We start from the raw sequence: 21,831 nt of genomic DNA on the forward strand, positions 1-21,831 counted from the left end.
TTTTTATAAGCGATGCGATTCCAATGCAGTTCAGTTTAGGTACCTAAACTGAATCACTAAAATTCGTACCATGAAGTGCCTTTTACTCAATGGCGTTTGGATGGCTTATGAAGAATGAACGAAATAAATTTGTCTGTGGTTCGCGGTGTGAGTAAGAGATGACGCTCTATAGTCGTTGCATAAGTTTGTCTCTTTTACTCGAACCATATGCGATGCGTTTTGGAACCTAAAATGATATGATTTTAGCGGTTTTTTTGCGTAGAAAATACTTAAAATACATTTTAAAATTGCGCTTTATAGCCTCAAATTATAAACCATTAAGCCCTTTTTGTACTTATTAAATAATAGTAATATTAATAAATTTAGTTCATTGAATTATTATTATTAATTTAATATATATTTTAATTATTAAATGTTTGCTTAGGTGTTTTCGTAAAAATAACGAGTTATGAACGCACCTCGTTCATTCGTTCTTGCGAACAGGCTATAACCCGGGCCCTGACTGCCTCGTCTTTGGTATTTATTTTCAGTATTTAGTTTTACAAAAAGTCCAATAAAGTATTCTCATCTCATGTTTCATCAATAAAATTTTCCTTTTCTGTATGTTTTCACTATTTTTTAAAAGTTATTAACAACACGATTCACTTTCGTCTAAGGAAGTAGCAACTATTTCGAATCGCTCACTTTGACACATAAGCTATCCAGTTTAGGTTGAAATATTACCTCATGGTACGAATGAATGAACAAACGAAATCACTTTCATTATCATTTTTGACATTCAATTGACATCATTGCGATTTAATCAGTTGAATTGACGTCAACCTAAATTAGATAGCTCTAATCACGTCGTGGTACGAAATAGCAAAGCAGTTCATTTTAGGTATTCAATTGAATCGCAATAAGAGTTCATGGTAGGCCCGCAGGGCATATGAAGAAATCAAATGGGTTTACATTTCATCTATAAGTAGCACATTTTTAATTTATTTTATTAAAAGAGTTTAAGTCTCATTTGCAGTAATTTCACTGGCTACGGCGCCCTTAAGACCGAAACATGTTTACACATTTCTGCTTCACGGTAGAAATAGGCGCCTTTGTGGTACCCCTGCGTAGAAATGTGATTTAATTTCCTGCTTCGCGTTAGTATTCTGTATTCTGAGGGTTCAGCTAAAATAAGTGAAAAGAATGTTATTTAACGATATTTGATAAACTCATAATATATTAGTTGGAATCTTGCAAAATAAAAAGGTTTTGAAGATATAAATGATGCATTTTCTTACCATGACCCTGTCTGCTAAGTGTTGCTGAATCTGTTGTATGATCTTTGGGCTGCACGGTGCGCCAGCTGTCATTGCAACTTTCAGTTTTGCCGGTAACTCTCCCCTGGTTCTTATTTGCGATAGTAAGTCCACGTACATTGTTGGGGTACCAGTAATCGTAGTACATCTATAAAATATGAAAAAATATATAAAAGCAAAAGTACTAATCAATAAAATTTTATCGATTCAGGATTCCTATTCACTGATCGGAAGGGAAGGCAGGCAGGGGAGTTCCAATGGCAGGGAGTATTGTGGCGTGAAAAACTAGAGATTTATTAATAGGATTCTGAATTGAAATATTTATATCAATGGTTTACAATAGCAAATTTTTAATAGATTCATCTAAAAAAAATCAGTGTTCTACGAGACTTAAGTGAGTTTGTATGAGTCGAGTTGAGTTGACCTCAATGTTAAATTCTGATAACATGAGCCAGAAATATCCCGTCAAAATAAGCCCAGTCGTTAAGGACAGACAAACAGATACTTCAATTATATTTATATAAAAACAAGAAAACAATTCGTTATTTATTCATAAGAATTAATAAGATAATCCAAGAATTCTTTTCTGTCACAATATTGCAGAAATAACGATGAAAATGAACTTCAAACGACTAATTCTTACTTTTCATTAAACATGGCGTTGATGTTAGCTGCAGTGCTGTAAGTTGGTGATGGAATTATTAAAGTGGCCCCATGCCTAAGACCTCCTAACACCGTAACGATGGAGCCCAAAGCGTGAAACATCGGCACCTAAAAAATGCAAATGATTTTTATCTGGTTGAAATCAAACAATTATTAAAATATACAAATTTACCAGAGCTATCATTTCGCCGCAGTACGGGATTGACGTACGACGTTGTACGGTGCATCTGATGTTAAGTACCGATTGACTGCCGAGTATACTCTTTTGATGCCAGAGGAATCACTAGACCGCTATCGATCTTCACGAATGGTGTACATGCTGTTTTTGAAGGTAGGCTAATATCCTATACTGAAAATACCGCGCAAGGTATCTCATTCCAAAGTTAAGTATCAACCCTTCACTGCATCCCCGAACTCAGTACTGGGGTACAGACCAGAGATGACAGCTGTGATCAAACCTTATAAAGCGCTAGAATTTAGGTCTGCTTGAAGTATTACTTGCTTGATTATTTTATAGCGATAGAAATGACTGTACAATATTGTATATTTTTATTGAAAAGAGCGCAAAAAAAAGAATGCTGGGAGAGTTTCTTGCGCCGCTTCTTCTCTCTCAGAGCGCCATTTGTTTCCAAAGCGGTAGTAGTATCTAGTAGTATAAGAAATGGCATCAAAAAGAATTCTAAAGGAATCAATTTTGAGAAAATAAATGCCTTTTATGCCTTTTATTGCCTTGCTATATTGGTGGGGGCTCCTGTTTCACAAGTAGATCATTAATTGGGTTAATTTTGCATGCAATGTTGGTCAGTTACTCCAATCAGCTCATCTCCTCCAGAAGTTCAGAACATTCCTAGAATGTTCGCAGACTGAAGTCTGAAAACTTTTGTTGTTCTTGTACTTCTGCGAAGTCGAGTTTTTAAAGGTTTTTCGCACATTAGTTGGTTACTCCTGCACTGTCCGGGATAACATGAGTACATTCCATTAGTGACCGTTTCATCCTTGGCCAGACACATATTATAATATTATCCACTGCACTTAGGACAGTCCGTTACGCGGATTGTGGAATTGTATTTGTAACATAAACATAATTGTGAATAATAAATCTGTTAATATTTATATTAGATATTTGATTAAAAATTTATATATTTAGATACGTGTTTCTTTAATTACTATGCTAATGGTTAAAAATGAATATGTAAATATAAATTAATGATTTATATAGATAATACTGATTACGAGGTAGTCACTATAGACCAAACCGAAAGTCATAAATTCTAAAAATATAATATAAAATTTCAATAAGATTAATACCGATTGCAGAAATCTGACATAACAAATCTTTATCAGTTTCATTAATATATTTTCGGGTAAGACAAGCATAATAAATAAATGCAATCACCACCCACAGTTGATTTACTAACTTTACTGAGAGTGTCAAATATAACAGTTTATTTTTCCATATAACATTTTTAATAGTAATATCGCCGTTTGCAAAATTGGAAACATACAAATTTATTATAATAATTGCGTTATATTTCACTATCTGTGACCGTACCAGTACAAGGTTCTTCCATTAATTATTGTTTGTGGAATTTCTTTAAATCTAGGAACAAATCTTGAAACAAAGCGGAACATAAAAAAACGTTTTAACCGCTTCGCTTCAATGTTAAATGTTATTTTTTTGTATTTAAAATATTTCATAAATATTTTAACTATTCTATAAGTGTAACGTATTATTTATTATATTTTATTTCCTCAAGGTCGCTTGCGATGAAACTAAAGTGAATCAAAATAAAATTTATTATTGAAATCGTTTTTAAAGTTTTTAGTTTTTATAACGATCATCATATCCACGAAGCATCCTTACCCAAACAATGAATTCAAGCTCTCAAGGTTGATGCATCGAATATACGATAATTTATACAGTTTATTATTTATAACTTTTTATGAAATGATTTATATTATTTGAACACGATTCATATATTGGATGCAGCAGCTTACAAACTAATTTATTTTTTATATTACAGACATTATAAAATACTCTATTTGATTGAAAACAGTGGCCGTTGAGTCTGTTGTTATGCTCTTCGTCCAAGCACTGCCATTTCCAAACATATGGTAAATTAAAAGAAATTAAAAAGAAATATTTAAAGTGACGATCAAAAAGTGGTTAGTTTAAGTCTAATTGAATAAAGTTTATTTGACTTTGACTTTAAGAAGAGCTCTTTAGTTCAAATTTATTGATTGCGATTGGGTTTAAATTATAATATTAGTTATGGGTTTAATAGACTAAGGTCCTATATTATAAAGGAAAGAAATAACGAATACCTGCGACTCATCTATCGAATAAAGACACCGTTTTCATTTCACAATGTATCAAAAGTGTTTACATGCACAGGTCGCGCCTATTAAATCATAGGGACAAGATTTAGCAGCAAAACTTAATATATAATAATAAATCCAGTGTCCTGGTGTTTGTTTCCGAGGAACTTCTTAACTGATGAACTGATTTTATTGGAGATTACTTCATGGAGTTCAGTGCATCATTCACGCAGAACAAAACTAGAATGCGCTTCCTTGCGCGGTATTTCCAGATTGAAACGACATGAGTACCTCCAAAAATATCTTGTCTCCCCCTGATTAGAAGAATAAGTATGTTCTTTTACGGTCGTTTTCAATAGCCTATCTATCCTTAGTTTAACTTACGGATACATTGCCGTCACCGTTTAATGACAAGATCTTATCTATCCATGGATATAACTCCAGTATAGTTATAGTCCAATGCTTATGTCGACAGGTTACTGAAATGTAAGTGTAAAAGAATAGATTTGTCTACCTCTAATAAGTTAAACTAAGGATAGATAGGTTATTGAAAATGGCCGTAAGAGAGTTTTAGTGATCAATTACCATCATGTTACCATACGCTTGCTTGTAATCATCTTTCATAAAAATTTATTATAATATTGAATCCTTAGATTAATGATTGGTCTCCGCTCCAACTAGATACCGTAATACCTAAGAAGTAGTATTAGTTGCCGCACTTTGCGACTACGCCTGCGGTATCTAGTTGGAGCGCAGCGGAGACCAATCCTTAACCTAAGATTAAATAATTTTTGGATCGTCAAAAACTACCACCCATTTGAAAACATAATGCCTCATACGTGAGAAGAAACGGTCACAAGAAACTCAGCGGACTAGTATTTAATAAATTTTCGTTAACATAAAATTGAAAGTTATTCTTAAGTTAATTAGTCACAGCGCGGTCGCCTCATTCCCAAGTTGTAGTACAGTTAGGAGAGTCATTTATGTTAATAACTTTACCATATAATCGTTTAACAAATTAACTCGACTCAACCAAGTTTATGAATGTTTCTGTTGTTAACAATATGATATCACAGTTTCTAGAATGCCTGTACATTACAAATAACACAGAAAGAAAGAGAGAGATATACTTTATTATATAGTAGTATCGTTAAGTATACCTGCACACAAATTTTGTGATGTTCTTCATGTAAGCCAAATCTTAGCCCATTAAAGTAAGCGCTATTTACTACAGCAAAGTTTGAATCAAGGCCACCTTTAGGTAAACCTGTAATAAAAGAATTAATTTAAATCACTTTAAATTATAATATGAAAAATATGATCACATAAACACCATTTATATATAATTCTAGACGCACAAAATCAACATTATTATAAATCATCATTAGTTTTTATACACCAAAAACAGGTCGGACTATGAAGAATGGTTAAGAGATTATTAAAACGCATGTATTTCTTTTTTGCTGGAGAATAACAGGCTTAATACTATTAGGTATGAAAAACGCAGTATATATCCGTATATTTTTTGTTACACGTCGCTGCAATAAATGATATACTAATAACACTAAAGCTGATCAACAATAACACACTAATATCACTGAGAGGTGTTCGTTATATTAGATATACCGGTGGGAGGCTCCTTTGCACAGGATGCCGGCTAGGTTATGGGTACCACAACGGCGCCTATTCCTGCCGTGAAGCAGTAATGTATAAACATTACTGTGTTTCGATAGGAAGGGTGCCGTAGCTAGTGAAATTACTGGGCAAAATGAGACTTAACATCTTATGTCTCAAGGTAACGAGCGCAATTATTGTAGTGCCGCTCAGAATTTTTGGGTTTTTTAAGAATCCTGAACGGCACTGCATTGGGCATGACGTATTAATTACCATCAGCTGAACGTCCTGCTCGTCTCGCGCCGGTGGTGATGCCGTGATCGTCATCACAACCGGCGCACCCCATGGCCCCCACCTTGTCCAGCCGCGCACTACGAGTACAAGTTCGCATTGTGAGACGGGACGTTTTCGCGAACCCACTACACTCACCCTGATGTAGGACCTCCGAATGATCCGAAACTAATTTGAACCCACCCCGATAAAACGTGAGTAAAGCCGTATTAATGTTGTTGTAACATTACAACAATAATGTATTATAATCATAATAAATACTTAAATTAATTTTATTCTTTATTCCAGTCCAAATTGAAAGTCCATAGCTAAGCCAGAACTTCGTCTGTCAGGTCAGCTAGTCCATAATAAATATACTTGGTCAAAAATTCATTGAAATGTGGACTGTATAGTATTTGTAATGGCAACAGATTAATCCATACTTTTAACAGTCAAATACTCCAACACTAGCCCTGACCCACCCACACGTCTAAGCAGCATTATCTGCACTATACATGCACGTGATTATGAAATATTGATCGTAAATGCAAATTACAGAATACTGGATGGAATTATTGAGTAAACAACATTTGCAACCAATCTACGCATAAATTCTTACTACGATTCCATATTATTTTCGGCCATATACAACAACTATATATTTATAGGTGGATATAGATAAATAGGTACCCCATAGACGCCTAATAAAGGGCGAACACTTTGAAATACCATATTAGGAAAATAATTCTTAAATAAAGCCATAGTAGACAGTAGTCTTTAATTACGATATATTGTGAATATAATCTGACCAATGAGCATTCAGAAACTCACGCCCGCTCACCTCAGTTGGGTGATTGTGTATTGCGAATATATAGGTATTTGGAGTCTACTTTGTTATTTACAAACTGAGACTGAAAGGTAAATACAACATACCTAACGACTCGAAAATTTAACATAAATAATGAAATCGAATCAGAAATGAGGAGAACCATAGTACCGATATAGCCTAGGGCATACCTATAGTTCGACGGAAAGATGGCCGTTGGGGCAGTAAAGTCCTCGAATGGCGACCACGTACCGGATGACGCAGTGTTTGTACTCACAAGATGGACCAACGATCTGGTCAAGATCACCGGAATACGTTGGATGAGGGCAGCGCAGGACCGATCGTCGTAGAAATCTTTGGGGGAGGCCTTTGTCCAGCTGTGGACGTCTTCCGGCTGATGAGGATGACGATGATGGTGATGATGATGAATTAATAATAAATTCGATATTTAAATTTTTTATTTTTCTTTTCTGAATTCCATATTCACACGACACGCCACAAATTAGAATATCACCTGGATATATACCACTATATCTGGATGTGTGGCGGTCCTCCACAGTGCGGTTTTCAAGGAAGTTTCTTCCACATACGACAAAGTTGTGGAATGAGCTTCCTTGAGCTGTGCTTCCAGGACGAATCAACATGGGCACCTTAAAAAAAGCGCGTACGCCTTCCTTAAGGGCCGTCAACGCTCCTATGGTTCCATAAAAATAAAATACTGTGGCTTGTGGACCTGACGTAGTTGACAAATTAGATATTGTTAACTTCGTTTGAAGCGTTGAAATTATTTTCTCCATGAAAAAAAATGAAAAAATATTTATTTCTGTAACAAAAATGGTACAAACATAATAGTGGAATGTGACCTTCTATTAAGTGAGAAGCACCTGTGCCAGAAGGCCACGCTCTTCCATATCAATTAAAATTAACAGTACCAAAAACTAGGGATCACAAATTAAGTCTAAAAATATAATTTAATATAAGAAAAATATTATACAAACAGGAAGTCTGAGTGTGTGTGTGTGTGTGTGTATGTGAGTATGTGTGTGTATGAGCATGTGTGCGTATGTGTGGTGTGTGTCATTGTTACTTTTCGTAAAACACTACTTATTGTACTATCAAGAAGGTATACCTAAAATTTACTCCGTGTAGTTAAATAACCCTTCCATTTCCCATTTATAATTCATGGATTTCAACCAAGTGGTTAAACTTCGTCTACATTCCACTTTGTTACGCGTATAGATCTTGAGTTTTTCATTAATATTATCCATGGTTTGACAGTATATCTAATGCTAATAATATACGTAGGTGACACTGAAAGTTTTTTCAACTGGCCACTTGTAAGTGAAAAAAATAACTTATATTTTGAAAATAGAACCATATGCCAATATTATTAAGTATGTACTTTATTCATTTGTCATAAATTGTGTAACGATTTGGCAGAGAATAAAACATTCTCTGAATATACGATTATGTACGATTTTGTATCTTTCGATAAAAAAATTAGTACCTAAGCCTATGTTCAGATGACAAGCGCTCAACGAGCGTTTTGATAACGTGCGCTTACAACTACATACATTTTATTCAGACCGTACATATGCTAACGCGCGTTTTAATAAAGCGCGCGTTAAACGCTCGATTGTTGTCAGCGCGCGTCAATTGAGATCATTGGTTTTTTATGTTTCCGTTCAGTTGAGCGCGCGCTTTCGACGCGCATAGACATATTTTAGGGTTCATCTAGTTCATCCGGAAATCGTCCGAAATGGAAACCGAAGCTTTTAATACGGAATTATTAATTGATGAAATAGAGAAACGTCCTGCGATTTGGCACATGACAAGTAGCGATTGTTCAGAGAAGATTTTAAGAAGACAGGCTTGGAAAGAACTCGTCCTTATATTCTGTAAAGGACATGACAATGAAGAAAAGAAGAAATTTTTTCTACGTCCATCTTCGACAAATGTAGAACTCAAACTGAAACAGGGCGGCATGCGTCATCTGAACGTGGCCTAAGGTTATATTTGTATCTGTGAGTTAATTGGCTCTAATTATTTTTAATAAGTCTTAAATTTCACTGTGTAATAAGCATCGTTAGGAACTATTTTGGCTAGTATAATATTTATTCTTTATCATCTTCTAAGTTCTTAAGAACTAAATTGTTTGTATGTTTATGTGCATGATGTGTTCACCTGTAATTGCAGGAACACGATTTTTGAAATTTATGTTACAATCTTATGAATTGTCTCGTGTTGATTCTGTGTTGGTGGACCTTGAATTAATTAATTAATTAATCATGTATGTTATATAAATGGCTGTAAGTTTCTTAATAAGTAGGGCATATGAGTATGAATGTATGTAACACTACACAATTTTCGTATGTAACACTATTTATGTATGTAACACTACACAATTTTCGTGTAATGATTTTTTATGACTTTACCTCGTGAAGGACGGCTTTATATACGACTAAAAATAACATAAGCGTTGTGCAATTTAACATATAAAAAGATGACACTGTCATCAGAATAACATGTATTGAACAATAATATAAGCCAACATATAACCTGTTAAGGCGAAGGGTAAGCAGAATTCACGCAAACAAGGTGTTTTTAGACAATTTTTGTGGTGAAAATATAGCACTTGGAGCTATAAACACTACTTTATCATGTAACACATACCCTTAAGTCTTATTTGTAGGTTGCCAATGTTGGTCATAGTTAACACTCCAGAGCTATTTTAATCTACCACTTTTCTTTGCAGTTAAACAAGTTTTTTCTCGGCATGACGCATTTGTTTAGTACGACTCACAGAAAAGTTATTCTTATAGCTTGTACTTTTTTTGTGTAGGTACATTTATTCAGATAAGTAATCAATAGTGAGAATTGTAAGTATATAAACTGTTTGCGCCTGTTAAAATATTACGTTTTCCACGCAAGAATGTTCAAAATATAGGCTTTGTTACATAGATGGCGGGCCGACAGCCGTGAACTCATATCGCTCAAGGTCGCTGACGTTTAGTTTCGCCTTAAGGCTGGATTTGCTTTTAATTTTGTATAGTTACTTAAAAAACATTGCGTCTAACAAAATATCAACAAAAAAAAATACCCACCTGTTGATCCTGATGTGAAATGAATGATTGCTCCATCCTCTGGTTTTATTTCTCTTCGATATTTCGTTGTGTCCTTATTATTATATTCATTCGTAAATGAATTCACGTTATAGACACCTCTGTAATATATAAAATTACAATAATAAAATATGACATACCGCTACGTTTTACCATTAAAAAATACTGGCTAAAATTATAGTATAAATAATGTATTTCCTAACAGTGAAGTGGCGGGGATGAGTAGCAAGGGCGAGAAAGTAACGTGTGGGATGAGATGAGATGAGAAAGTAAAGTAATGTGTGTATTTAAATTCTCTTCAACCGTGGCAATCGAGAATGATACTTGTAGTGTAGTCCGAACTGAGTATGTGTTAACTATCATTGTCACTGTCATGACATCGACAGTGACATTAACCGTGTGACGTTAAGTGCTATTATAAGGAAGCGCATACTAGCTACCGCTAGCGCCTCTCTCTCCCTAAGAGAAGGCCGCCTTCGATGAATGCTTAGAGGGCACTTGCCCAAAGCCAACCTCAGGTGGTGTTTAGTGGGTAGGCACTTAGGTTTTACGTGAGTCCCACACAACCAAAGCAGACTTAGGCTGCGATACCAATTCCAATCGGCTATCGATTGCAAGCGGACGCCCGCGGGTGTAGTGCTACATAGTAAAGTATTAAGATTAGCCCCCTTATTCATAATGTTCCGCTAACTTAAAACATCCGCTTAGAAGTGTTTTTTCTCATTCTGACTTAGGTCAATAGAAGAAGACAGACTGAGAATTAGCAATGCTTTAAGTTAGCAGACTATTATGAATAAAGGGGTAGTTGTTTCACTCGTGACCAAACCAGGAACATTACAATATTAAAATCGGATATCGGTTTTAACATATTTGCTTATTGAATTTAAAAGCAATTGATTGAAATATTTAAAATTTGAATAGTTGTTATACATCCCATCTTAGAATATCGTTTTTTTAAACGTCAATTTTAAACTTTTCGTTGCGGAGAAAACGGATCACAATAGAAACATATTTAAAACAATTTGTTATGTTTTTAAAACGATAACCCTTACTTCTGGGATTAATAGACAAATAAAATTTGAAAACGAAATTTTATGAACGATGCGGGACTCGACTCACCTCTAATCCCAGAAGTGTGGGTTATCACTTTAAAAACATAACACATTGTTTTGATTTGCTAAAGCGTCATCTCAATTCAATTTCCTATTATGCAAATATCGGGGTTCAGCAGGTTATCAACTGTAAAGTAGATCCTGTAGATGAAGCCACAACCCGAGAGTTGAACAAAGCATACAATATTTTATGACGATACGTCACTCGAACGGTTAAACTTAAAATCATTTAAAGGTATTGTTTATGATGCGTTTTGAATCCTGTTGTTAGCAACCCTATTCGAAATCATTCATATATATATATATGTATAAATGAATTGCTGTTCGTTAGTCTCGCTAAAACCTGAGAACAGCTGGACCGATTTCGCTAATTTTGGTCTGGAATTATTTGTGGAAGTCCAGAGAAGGTTTAAAGGTGAATAAATAGGAAAATGCTCCTAAATTAAATAAAAACAACAAATTTACATAATTTCTATGAGAGAATTTATTGACGCACGGTTTGACAGTTCTGCTGTGACACAATTTCATTACGACAACAGGGTGCATATTTTACGAAGTAATTAATGATGTTATGATATATTATTGACAAATTCATATAAAAACATTATTTTATTTATTATATACAGAACAACGTCTGTCGGGTCAGCTAGTAAACAATAATTATCGGAAAAGGACGTCATCTGTCCTGGTAAGGCTGCGTTCGAGCTCAAACAGTATCCTGAATATGATAGCGGGAAAACTGGATTCGCGAATACTGCAACGATTCGATCAAGTTCTTGTCCGATAAAAATAGGCTATCTCAGATTGTTAACAAAGTTATCCTATGTTTTAAGTGTGTATTAAGAATAAATTATATTATATTAAGCAAATTGTAGAAATTGTAATATACTAACGTAGTTTTTTAAGCCTGTTACTAACAAAATATAGGCCTCTATTGCCCCAATAAAGAAATTTATTATTATTGTTTTCTTTACAATTTCATCTTATTTTCTACATTTATATATATAACATATTTATAAAAAACAATATTACAAATATAAATATAAAAAATAGAGTCCTGCCGGCGTTGGTTCACGACAATTCCGCCGGTGGTTAGGGCGACAGACAGAGGAACTTCCGCACGATGCGTGCCGTTCCCAAAACAGCTGCTTTCTGTAACTGACCCTATAGCCAAATATTAAGTGAGAGCCTCTTGAGATGATGGTCGATGCTCTTTGCTATAAGACCGTTAACGAAAACGACTATTGGGACAATTATTGTTGCATCAACATCCCACATGTCAGTAACCTCGTGTGCTAAGTCTAGGTACTTCGACAATTTGTCTATTTCAGCTTTCACAAGGTTATCATCACACGGAACGGTGATATCAACAATAAATGCCTGACGCTCTAACCAATCTGGCAAAACAATATCAGGCTTATTAGCAATGATAGTTCTGTCCGTGATGATAGATCGGTCTCAGTAGAGCTTGGCACGTCTGTTTTCCAGAACTGACTCCGGAGTATACTTATAATATGGGACTTCAAAATGCACAAGACTGTACCGAAGAGCAAGTTGCTGATGGATAATCCTGGCTACTTGGTTGTGTCTTTGCAAATACTCTCCATTGCACGCCCGACATATGTCTACTGTGCCATCCTTCGTGATGTAAATTATTATTATTATTACACTTACTTCAAATCGTTTTTTCCCATAGAAAATAAATATTTCAAGGAGGGTAATGTTTCGGACGTCAAATCTCCCGGTTTCGTATTATTTAACTCTGGAATTAACTGTCGTAACATCTCATAGTAGTTCTTGCCACTTATATTGTCGCCAAGTACCAAACCTTTTAATTCAATTTTATTAATACAGTGTCTCAATTCTGATGATTCATATAATGAATTTATCATAACCTGAAAATTTGAAAAAATATATTCACTATTGTGAAGCATAGTATATACTTTACAAAGCATTTTTCTCTGATGCATTACAAAATACTGATTCCTGAATTACGTATATAGATAACTGAGAGTTTGTTTGCTGGTAAATAGATGGTATTATTCATAATGGTCCGCTAACTTAAAACAGCCGCTAAGGAGTGTTTTTTCTAATTCTGACTTAGGTCAATAGAAGAAGATAGAGTGAGAATTGGCAATGCTTTAAGTTAGCAGACTATTATGAATAACGGGGATAATCTTTAAAACTTATGTCTATAATTAAGAATTTGTGTAATATAAAATAATTAATGATGTAGTTTATAAAAGTCTAGGACACTGTAGGGTTTATATTTAAATAAGTATTTCTCAGCTAATATAGTTATAAATAACTGTTTGTTTCTGAATAAAATCAATATATATAGAAAATGGTCTTTGTTTGAGGTTCTTTCACGCCTAAACTGCTGATCGTATTGATATGAAACTACCACCATTCGATGCGAAGTTGATCCTAGATGGTTTATGGTGGCTACTTATATTTCAGATTCCAACGTTCCTTCATTAATTTATTTCCTTTTAAGTTCGGGAAAAGCTAAGATATAAATAAATAAATAATCATTTTCGCAAATTAGATAACTTTAGCATCATAATATAATTACAGGCCGTAATGTCTATTAAAGGCCGGTAAAGATCTTGTGTTTTTCTATTGTTGCAGGAGAATGTGGGCGGCGGTGATCACTTAAAGTCAGATGTAGATTCGTTCGTTTTTGCTTTGCTTCCATAAAAACAATAATATATGTTACTTCAAAACTGTTTAGAATTAAAAGGAGATAATATAAAATGAAATCCTTTTAAACTTAAATAGCAAAGATAACATAAAACCTGCATGTGATTTGTATACAAACTAGATATACTATTAAAATGTTTGATGTATAGTTTATTCATTAGAAAATATATATATCCAGATAAAGACTCTTGCTGCTAGTCAACCGATGAAAATAGGCCAGGTTTATTACTTTAGTGTGCGTGACAACTGACAAGTTACGTCTTACACTCGCGATTAGTATGTCACTTTCTGTTAGTGTGCGTGCATTGCACAAAATACCATACGACGTATAAATAATCGAAAATAAGTCGTATGAAAAGATTATATAATTATCATAAACAAACTTATAATTATTAATAAAATGAACGGTTCATTGACCGTCGAGTGATAACTAAATCCAATCACTCCACAGAATTAACACATATTATGGGCTAAATGTTACACAGTTATTGTTAATAAAATACGACGCACAAAAACATATTCTTTCGGCGTGATAGTAGCGATATCGACCGCAAACAAGATAAAACGGACACGGACTTCTTACCAGTGGGAGGCTCCTTTGCATAAGATGCCGGCTAGATTATGGGTACCACAACGGTGCCTATTTCTGCCGTGAAGCAGTAGTGTGTAAACATTACTGTGTTTCGGTCTAAAGGGCGCCGTAGCTAGTGAAATGACTCTGCAAATGAGACTTAACATCTTACGTATCAAGGTGACGAGCGAAATTGTGGAAAAAATCCTGAGCGGCACTGCATTGTTATGGGCAGGGCGTATTAATTACCATCAGCTGAACGTCCTGCTCGTCTCGTCCCTTATTATCATAAATAAAAAACGGATCAATATAATACCGAAGAATGATCATACGACGACATGGTCGCATGAGCTCAAAACATAACATATGGCCTTTATCTATTTAATAACAATTCTAGTTTATGCATTTTAATAGATGCCTCACGTTCTTGATAGCAAAGCAAGTTTTACAACCATTCACTTCGCATGACTTGAATCATGCGTGAATGGACATTTGTGAGTGTTATCACTCATCTGTATAAATACCACTGGACAGGCTGTTTCATATATTTGACAACAATTTTTTGTGCCTATTTGAAGCGCCACTCGCGAGCGTCCAGAGAACTAATTTTGACGTATAATACAAATGGCTGCGACGGAACGTACAATACTCTGAAGTATTTTTGAATTTTGAATTAATTTCTTTCGTTTTCGGTGTTATTTATACTTGAAGAATCAACGTTATTAAGTACACATTTTTTTTTTGTAAATAGTTTCCCACCATCTATCGAGGTTGTCATCACTAGTTTTAGTACCGCAGACTCTCGCTACATGGCCAACTGCGCCAAAATGGCGAATATCAAACAGGCACAAAAGCACTTTGACAGCCGCCAGTCCAGAGGTATATCTTAATATATATGATTCTTCTGTACGTATGTTGACAGTGAACTCCTAAACGGCTGGACCGATTTGAATGAAGTTTTCTGTGTGTGTTCAAGTGGATTCGAGTATGATTTAGATTCACGATTAATCTACCTCCAAAATGGCTGGACCTGTGTTTCAGTGAATTTGGGATTGGTTTAGATTCTCAATTCATTCCATATAAAATTCTCCTGCCTCATGTGTATGTTAGTGAAAATCTACTATCGGCTGCACCGATTTTTTAAATTTAAGACGTGTGTACAGAATAACGTCTAACGGATCCGCTAGTAGAGTACATAGATTGATATATATAGTGCTGTGAGTGTAATGAACATTTTATGACGATGGCAAAAATTAAAAAATTACTTACAGAGATAAGCCCCGCACGAGCAGCTGCTATCGCCGATATAATCCATCCGGAACAGTTCTGACTCCAAATGCCAAGTCGGTCTCCTTTCTCAAATCCATTGTTTCGAAGAGCGCACCCTAACGCATCCGCCTAAAAATTTTAATTGATATTATATTACTCTTTGACCTGGCACGAATGTTAAATTTAATATTTCCATAACACAAATCTAATTTGAAAACAGAATTTTATGAACGATACGGGACTCAAACCCACGACCTCTTCCAACTGAGCTGACCGTTCGAGTGACATATCGTCATAAAATCTTATATAAAACATGTTTAGAATTGCAATCAATCTTGAGCATCACTGTATTGTAATGGACAGGGCGTATCAATTACCATCAGCTGAACATATGGCTCGTCTCGTCCCTTATTGTCATTAAAAAAAAACACCGCACGGATTATCTTTGGGGAAAGCCTTTGTCTTCCGACTGATATGATGATGATGAAATCTGTATGTTCAAACAAAACAATGCTTGAATATTAGTTTAGTAAGACTGGAAGATAATACAAGGATAAATAGTAATGAACAAATCACCCATGTAAGAAAATTTAAGGAAATGCCTACTTAGTTTTAATTACTGATCATTATTGCAGGCAATTATAATCAATATAAATTTACTTAGTTTTATATAATATAAAAGATGTAAAAATTGCGGAAGTCCTAATCCTTTTTTTCCGCAAATGCTTTTATCAACAGCTAGAAATAATATCATAGAATTCTAAGTACACAGTTTATTTATAATTCTGAGTTCAGTGTCTAGGAAAATTGAAGATCGCGCTTTAGAAAACTAAGTAAATGTATGAGAAGAACGAAAGGCCACGTGGTCAGAACGATTGAATTGTGAAGTTGTAGCCAAAAATTGATACTACGAGAATAGTAGGTACCTACCTACTATTGTCAAAATCTCGCTACCTGCGGCGTCTCAAACAGCGGAGAGAGGACGGAAAAGTGTTATTTTTTATCATTTTAACATCTATACAAAACTGCTGCGTACGGATTGGAGCCACTGCTACCCATACCTCAGGCCCAAATTAAAAGTGTCTGCGGGAAAAACGGAACAATTCCACCTAACAGAATGGAGAAACAGTCAAGGTTGCAGTTAAACAATGAATGCGGTTCCGGTGCCCTGAAAGAGGTTCGCCCGCAACCTGTTGAGACTACACATGGACAAAATACGTACAATTGTAGGTGTAGTCACCGGTCACTGACCCTCGAACAAGCATCTGTTTATCAAATTCAAATTCAAATATTTTTATTCAAAATAGGATTTAAAATCACTTATTAATCTTTAAAACTACCACCCATCAAAAGAGACTGCCTCAGACCTGAGAAGAATGGGCGCAAGAAACTCAGCGGGCTTTTTTTTTAATATAAAATATGGATAACAATGTGATATTGTACAATAAACATTTATAATTAAAGAGCCTGAAGTTCGCTTTATTCCCAGTCCGTGGTGTCATTAAGAAAATCGTTAAATAACCTTTCCCACACAAACATTTTTTTAACAATTCTTTTAAATTTCATAACACATTTGTTTTGTACATTTTCTGGGATCATATTGTAGAAGGATATACATCGCCCAACAAAAGACTTACTAACTCGACCCAACCGAGTAGTAGGCATAACAAGTTTATGTTTGTTCCTCGTGTTAACATTTTGAATGTCACAGTTTCTAGAAAATTCCTCAATGTGCTTATGAACATACAGAACATTATCAAAAATGTACTGAGAAGCAACAGAAAAAATGTTTATATCTTTAAATAAATGTTTATTTCTTTAAATTTATCATAGGTGTAACAGGCACACCCTTTGTGCAGAGTATGCATGGAGGCAGAAGAAATGCTAGAACACGTGCTTATGGAATGCAGGAGTATGGCCAAACAACGGGTACAAATACTCCTATCTCCAGCATCGCTCCCAGATGCCTGCAGAAGCTAAAAAAGACTGCTATACTTCTGGAATGATCTGGGCTGGTTGGAGTAAGAAGATAAACGAAAACGCACAATGACCCATTCAAGAGGCTGTGTGTAAACAGCCCAGCTAAACTAAAAACTGCTGCATCTCTATAAGTGCCGTAAATAAGACTGAGGCAAGGCTTGAAAACCGACAAAATCATACCGCCGTTTTATCTATTTTGTCCACATTTAACCACTATTTGCTTATTTAACCTCAAAATAAAGGTTTCAAGGAATAAACCGGTAAGGGACGGTTTTCCGCGAATCCACAAGGCCGAGTCATTTGGCACATCAAAGGCACTGGGACGCATGAGTCATCTCGATTCGCCTATCTATAAAATAAACTGTTAATAAGTGATAATAAAACACTCCAATAACTATTACATTCCAAACGAAATATTATAATACATAAACCGGTTACAATCATTAAATCTAAAACCGGTTCTGAGCCTTGATAATAAGTGTCAAATTATTATTATTAGCGGAAACGCCACTTACGAAAGTAAATAGCGTAATTAAACTAATGTGTTGAATTTATATTAAAATAATTACCCAAAAATCTTAGGATTTACTTTATTAATCAATAAAAAATAAATTGATACTGTTATATAATTAAATTTTAATTTATAAGCGTTTGTGATTTGAATATGTTTATTGGTACATGGTTGTACCAAAACAAATAGAGAAAAAACAAGATGAATTTTCATCCTAAGAGAGTGACCCACCTAGAAGACAATGGTAGTGAAAACTCTTCAAAACGAGTTTTCCGCAGAGATCTCATGATTCGCTCGCTAAAAGATATAAGATCTAATAAATACCTCCTTGGAGGCGTTTTCCGAACAAAAGCTTCTTACGAAGTGCATGGTGCTAGTTTAGCACTTCGAAAGGCCAAAAACAAACGAAGACAAAGAACTATTTCCCTGTAAGAGCAAACAGTTTGCTTGCCTGGTATTATGCAGCAAGGGTACAATTTATGTGCGAGAAAAATGAAACAGTTATTTACCTTATTTAGTAGATCCTCATAAGTCATTTCCAAATTTTCATGTATAGACTTTATTGCTACCCGATTTGGGTACTTATTCACTGTTTCTTCTAAAACATCACCCAAATTCGAATAGGTTAATGGTTCACATCCTGGGTGGTGCACGTAGCTAGCTTGTTTTGTATATTTTCGTGTAAACCTGGAATAAGAGACGTTTTAGATCTACAGTCTTTGATGAAGCATTGAATTTTTATTTATGAAAATAAGGGACTAGACGAGCAGGACGTTCAGCTAATGGTAATTGATACACCCAATGCAGTGCCGCTCAAGATTATTGAAAAACCCAAAAATTCTGAGCGGCACAACAACTGCGCTCGTCACCTTCAGACATAAGATGTCAAGTCTCATTTGCCCAGAAATTCACTAACTACGGCGCCCTTCAGACTGAAACCCACTAATGTTTAAACATTACTGCTTTACGACAGAAATAGGCGCCGTTGTGGTACCCATAATCTAGCCGGCATCCGGTGCAAACGAGCCTCCCACTGGTAAAAATTTAAATTAATCTCTTGTATTAGAGAAATTATCATATTATTAATTATTATATTATTAAAATCTAATCGCTCATTATTCACAGTTCATTATAATGACTTATGATTGAAGTTTATCAGTTGGTAATATAGTAACACGTATTAGCTAGCCTAGGTTATCATCATAATGACTATTAGTAACTCATTTTTTTGTCATCAGATATCTATTACAGATAAATCAAAGTAAACACAATATCTTAATATATACATTTCTTTTGTGCTTCTGTTGTAACTGAACTCCTCCTAAACGGCTGGACTGATTTTAATGTTTTTTTTTGTGTGTTCCAGTGAATTTGAGATTGGTGTGTGTCTTCAGGTGGATTCGAGAATGGTTTAGATTCTCAATTCCGTCCATATAATATAATTCTCCTGCTCATGTGTATGTTAGTGAACGACTCGTAACGGCTGAACCAATTTTTCAAAATTAGGACTTGTGTACAGGACAACGTCTGTCGGGTCCACTAGTATGTTTATAAATTATGCACTATCTACAGAGACGATTATTATATTATTGAACAATATGTTATGTTTTTAAACCGATTACCCTCGCTTTTGGGGTTAATTACACAAATAAAACTTAAAACAAAATTTTATGAACGATGCGGGACTCGAACCCGAGACCTGTAGAGTAATTATTAAAGTAGATCCTGTAGATGAAGCACAATCTGAGAGTTGAACAAAGCATATAAGATTTTATCAACGATACGAAAGTCGAACGGTTGACTCAGTTGGAAAGAGCGCTCGCACGGATCGCGAGAGGTCGCAAGTTCAAGTCCCGCATTGTTCATAAAATTTTGTTTTCAGTTTTATTTGAGTATATTATTAAAATTCAAAGTCAAATAAAATTTATTGAAATAGTCTACAATAAGCGTTTTTATATAATATTAAATAGATATTATAAATATTGAATTTTAATTACAGCACCTAGTCCTACGATTATGTTTGAGAGTAGTGGAGCTCTTGAGAAGAACATACAAGAAACTCAACTGCAACTCTTGTATTTAGTAAGTTGATTATACTCTTGTTAAATGTGAAAACTGTAATATATTTAATTTGTACATAATAATAAAGTGAGAGGCTCCTTTGCACAGGAAGTCGGCTAGATTATGGGTACCACAACGGCGCCTATTTCTGTCGTGAAGCAGTAATCTGTAAGCATTATTGTGTTTCGGTATGAAGGGCGTCAGAGCTAGTGAAAATACTGGGCAAATTATACTTAACATCTTATGTCTCAAGGTGACGAGCGCAATTGTAGTGCCACTCAGAATTTTTGGGTTTTTTCAAGAATCCTGAGCGGCACTGCATTGTAATGTGTAGGGCGTATCTATTACCATCAGCTGAACGTCCTGCTTGTCTCATCCCTTATTTTCATAAAAAAAATCAGATCAACGTACGAATAAAGTTGTTTGTGATAAAATTCGAATGTTAAGAAGACAAGAAAGATAAGTTGCCTTACAAGCATTTCTATCTTCAGTTCATAGTGCACAGCCTTTGGTTACTAGAATTCTAAATAATGTATCAGGTAACTCAGAGATTGTGTATTTGAACGAAGCTAACAATGCTTGGCCAAATATTGCAAATATTCAAAATATTCCGGACGATTTAAAGTGTCAAAAATCATGGGACGCACTTCTTTGTAAGTCAGCCTTTGATGATCTTTTGATCTCATCTACTGACAGAACAGAGCGTGCTCGTCTTTTGGCCGTGACACAAAATGAGTCGGGCTTTTGGTTACAAGCCGTGCCTTCTGTGCCTATTGGAACGCTACTTGACAATTTGACATTGTCAATATGCGTATCACATCGGCTAGGTATAAAACTGAATGAACCATATCAATGTAGATGTGGCGTTCAGGTAGATGCTCTTGGGTGTCACGGGTTATCTTACCTAACATCGGCAAGCCGTATCAGTCATCACGCCAGCATTAATGAGGTCATCCGCAGGGCATTTGCCGCTCTTAATATAGCAGCTGATTTAGAGCGAAATGGTATTACCCTCCGCGATGGCAAGCGTCCTGATGGAATGACTCTGGTGGCTTGGGCACGGGGAAGGGCGCTGGTGTCGGATGCGACTTGGGTCGGGCTCCTTCTCATGTCCAAGTTTCATCAGTTAGTGCTGGGGCTGCTGCTTCGACTGCTGAAGACGGCAAGCGTCGCAAGTATGTTGGTCTCAGTGAGTCATACATCTTTGTGCCGTTTGGTGTCGAGACACTTGGCCCGGAGGCGCGGAGTGAGAGAGCGGTTCAAAATACTATCTTCGCGCCTCAATAAGGCTACTGGAAACCCATGCGCTGGCAGCTATCTCGGTCAACGGATCAGCCTAGCTATTCAACGCGGAAATGCTGCCAGTATTCTTGGTAAGCTTCCACGTAATGATAGTTTTAATTTTATGTAGTCATAGTATTGTAAATATAGTTAAAAGATTTGTTTTGTTTGAATAAATCTGTTAAGCAAGATAAGTGTTTTTTTTATTAGAAAAAATGGCGGGATGAGCAAGCA

General features: G+C 35.3%; 1 protein-coding gene across 2 annotated transcripts in view; it reads right to left on the minus strand.

Annotated features, from left to right (window-relative positions):
* The window catches only part of LOC126971595 (medium-chain acyl-CoA ligase ACSF2, mitochondrial-like), a 31,849-nt gene that overhangs the window by 5,124 nt on the left and 4,894 nt on the right, over positions 1-21,831 (minus strand). For both annotated transcript variants that reach the window (XM_050817924.1, XM_050817925.1), the window contains exons 2-8: positions 18,765-18,942; positions 15,765-15,893; positions 12,896-13,116; positions 10,092-10,210; positions 5,438-5,544; positions 1,939-2,066; positions 1,278-1,443 (exon numbers count right to left, since the gene is read on the minus strand). In XM_050817924.1, the coding sequence (XP_050673881.1) occupies positions 1,278-1,443; positions 1,939-2,066; positions 5,438-5,544; positions 10,092-10,210; positions 12,896-13,116; positions 15,765-15,893; positions 18,765-18,942 (1,048 nt within the window). The remainder of the gene's footprint in view (positions 1-1,277; positions 1,444-1,938; positions 2,067-5,437; positions 5,545-10,091; positions 10,211-12,895; positions 13,117-15,764; positions 15,894-18,764; positions 18,943-21,831) is intronic.

Source organism: Leptidea sinapis, chromosome 24 (genome assembly GCF_905404315.1).
Source record: "Leptidea sinapis chromosome 24, ilLepSina1.1, whole genome shotgun sequence".
Lineage (NCBI taxonomy): Eukaryota > Metazoa > Arthropoda > Insecta > Lepidoptera > Pieridae > Leptidea > Leptidea sinapis.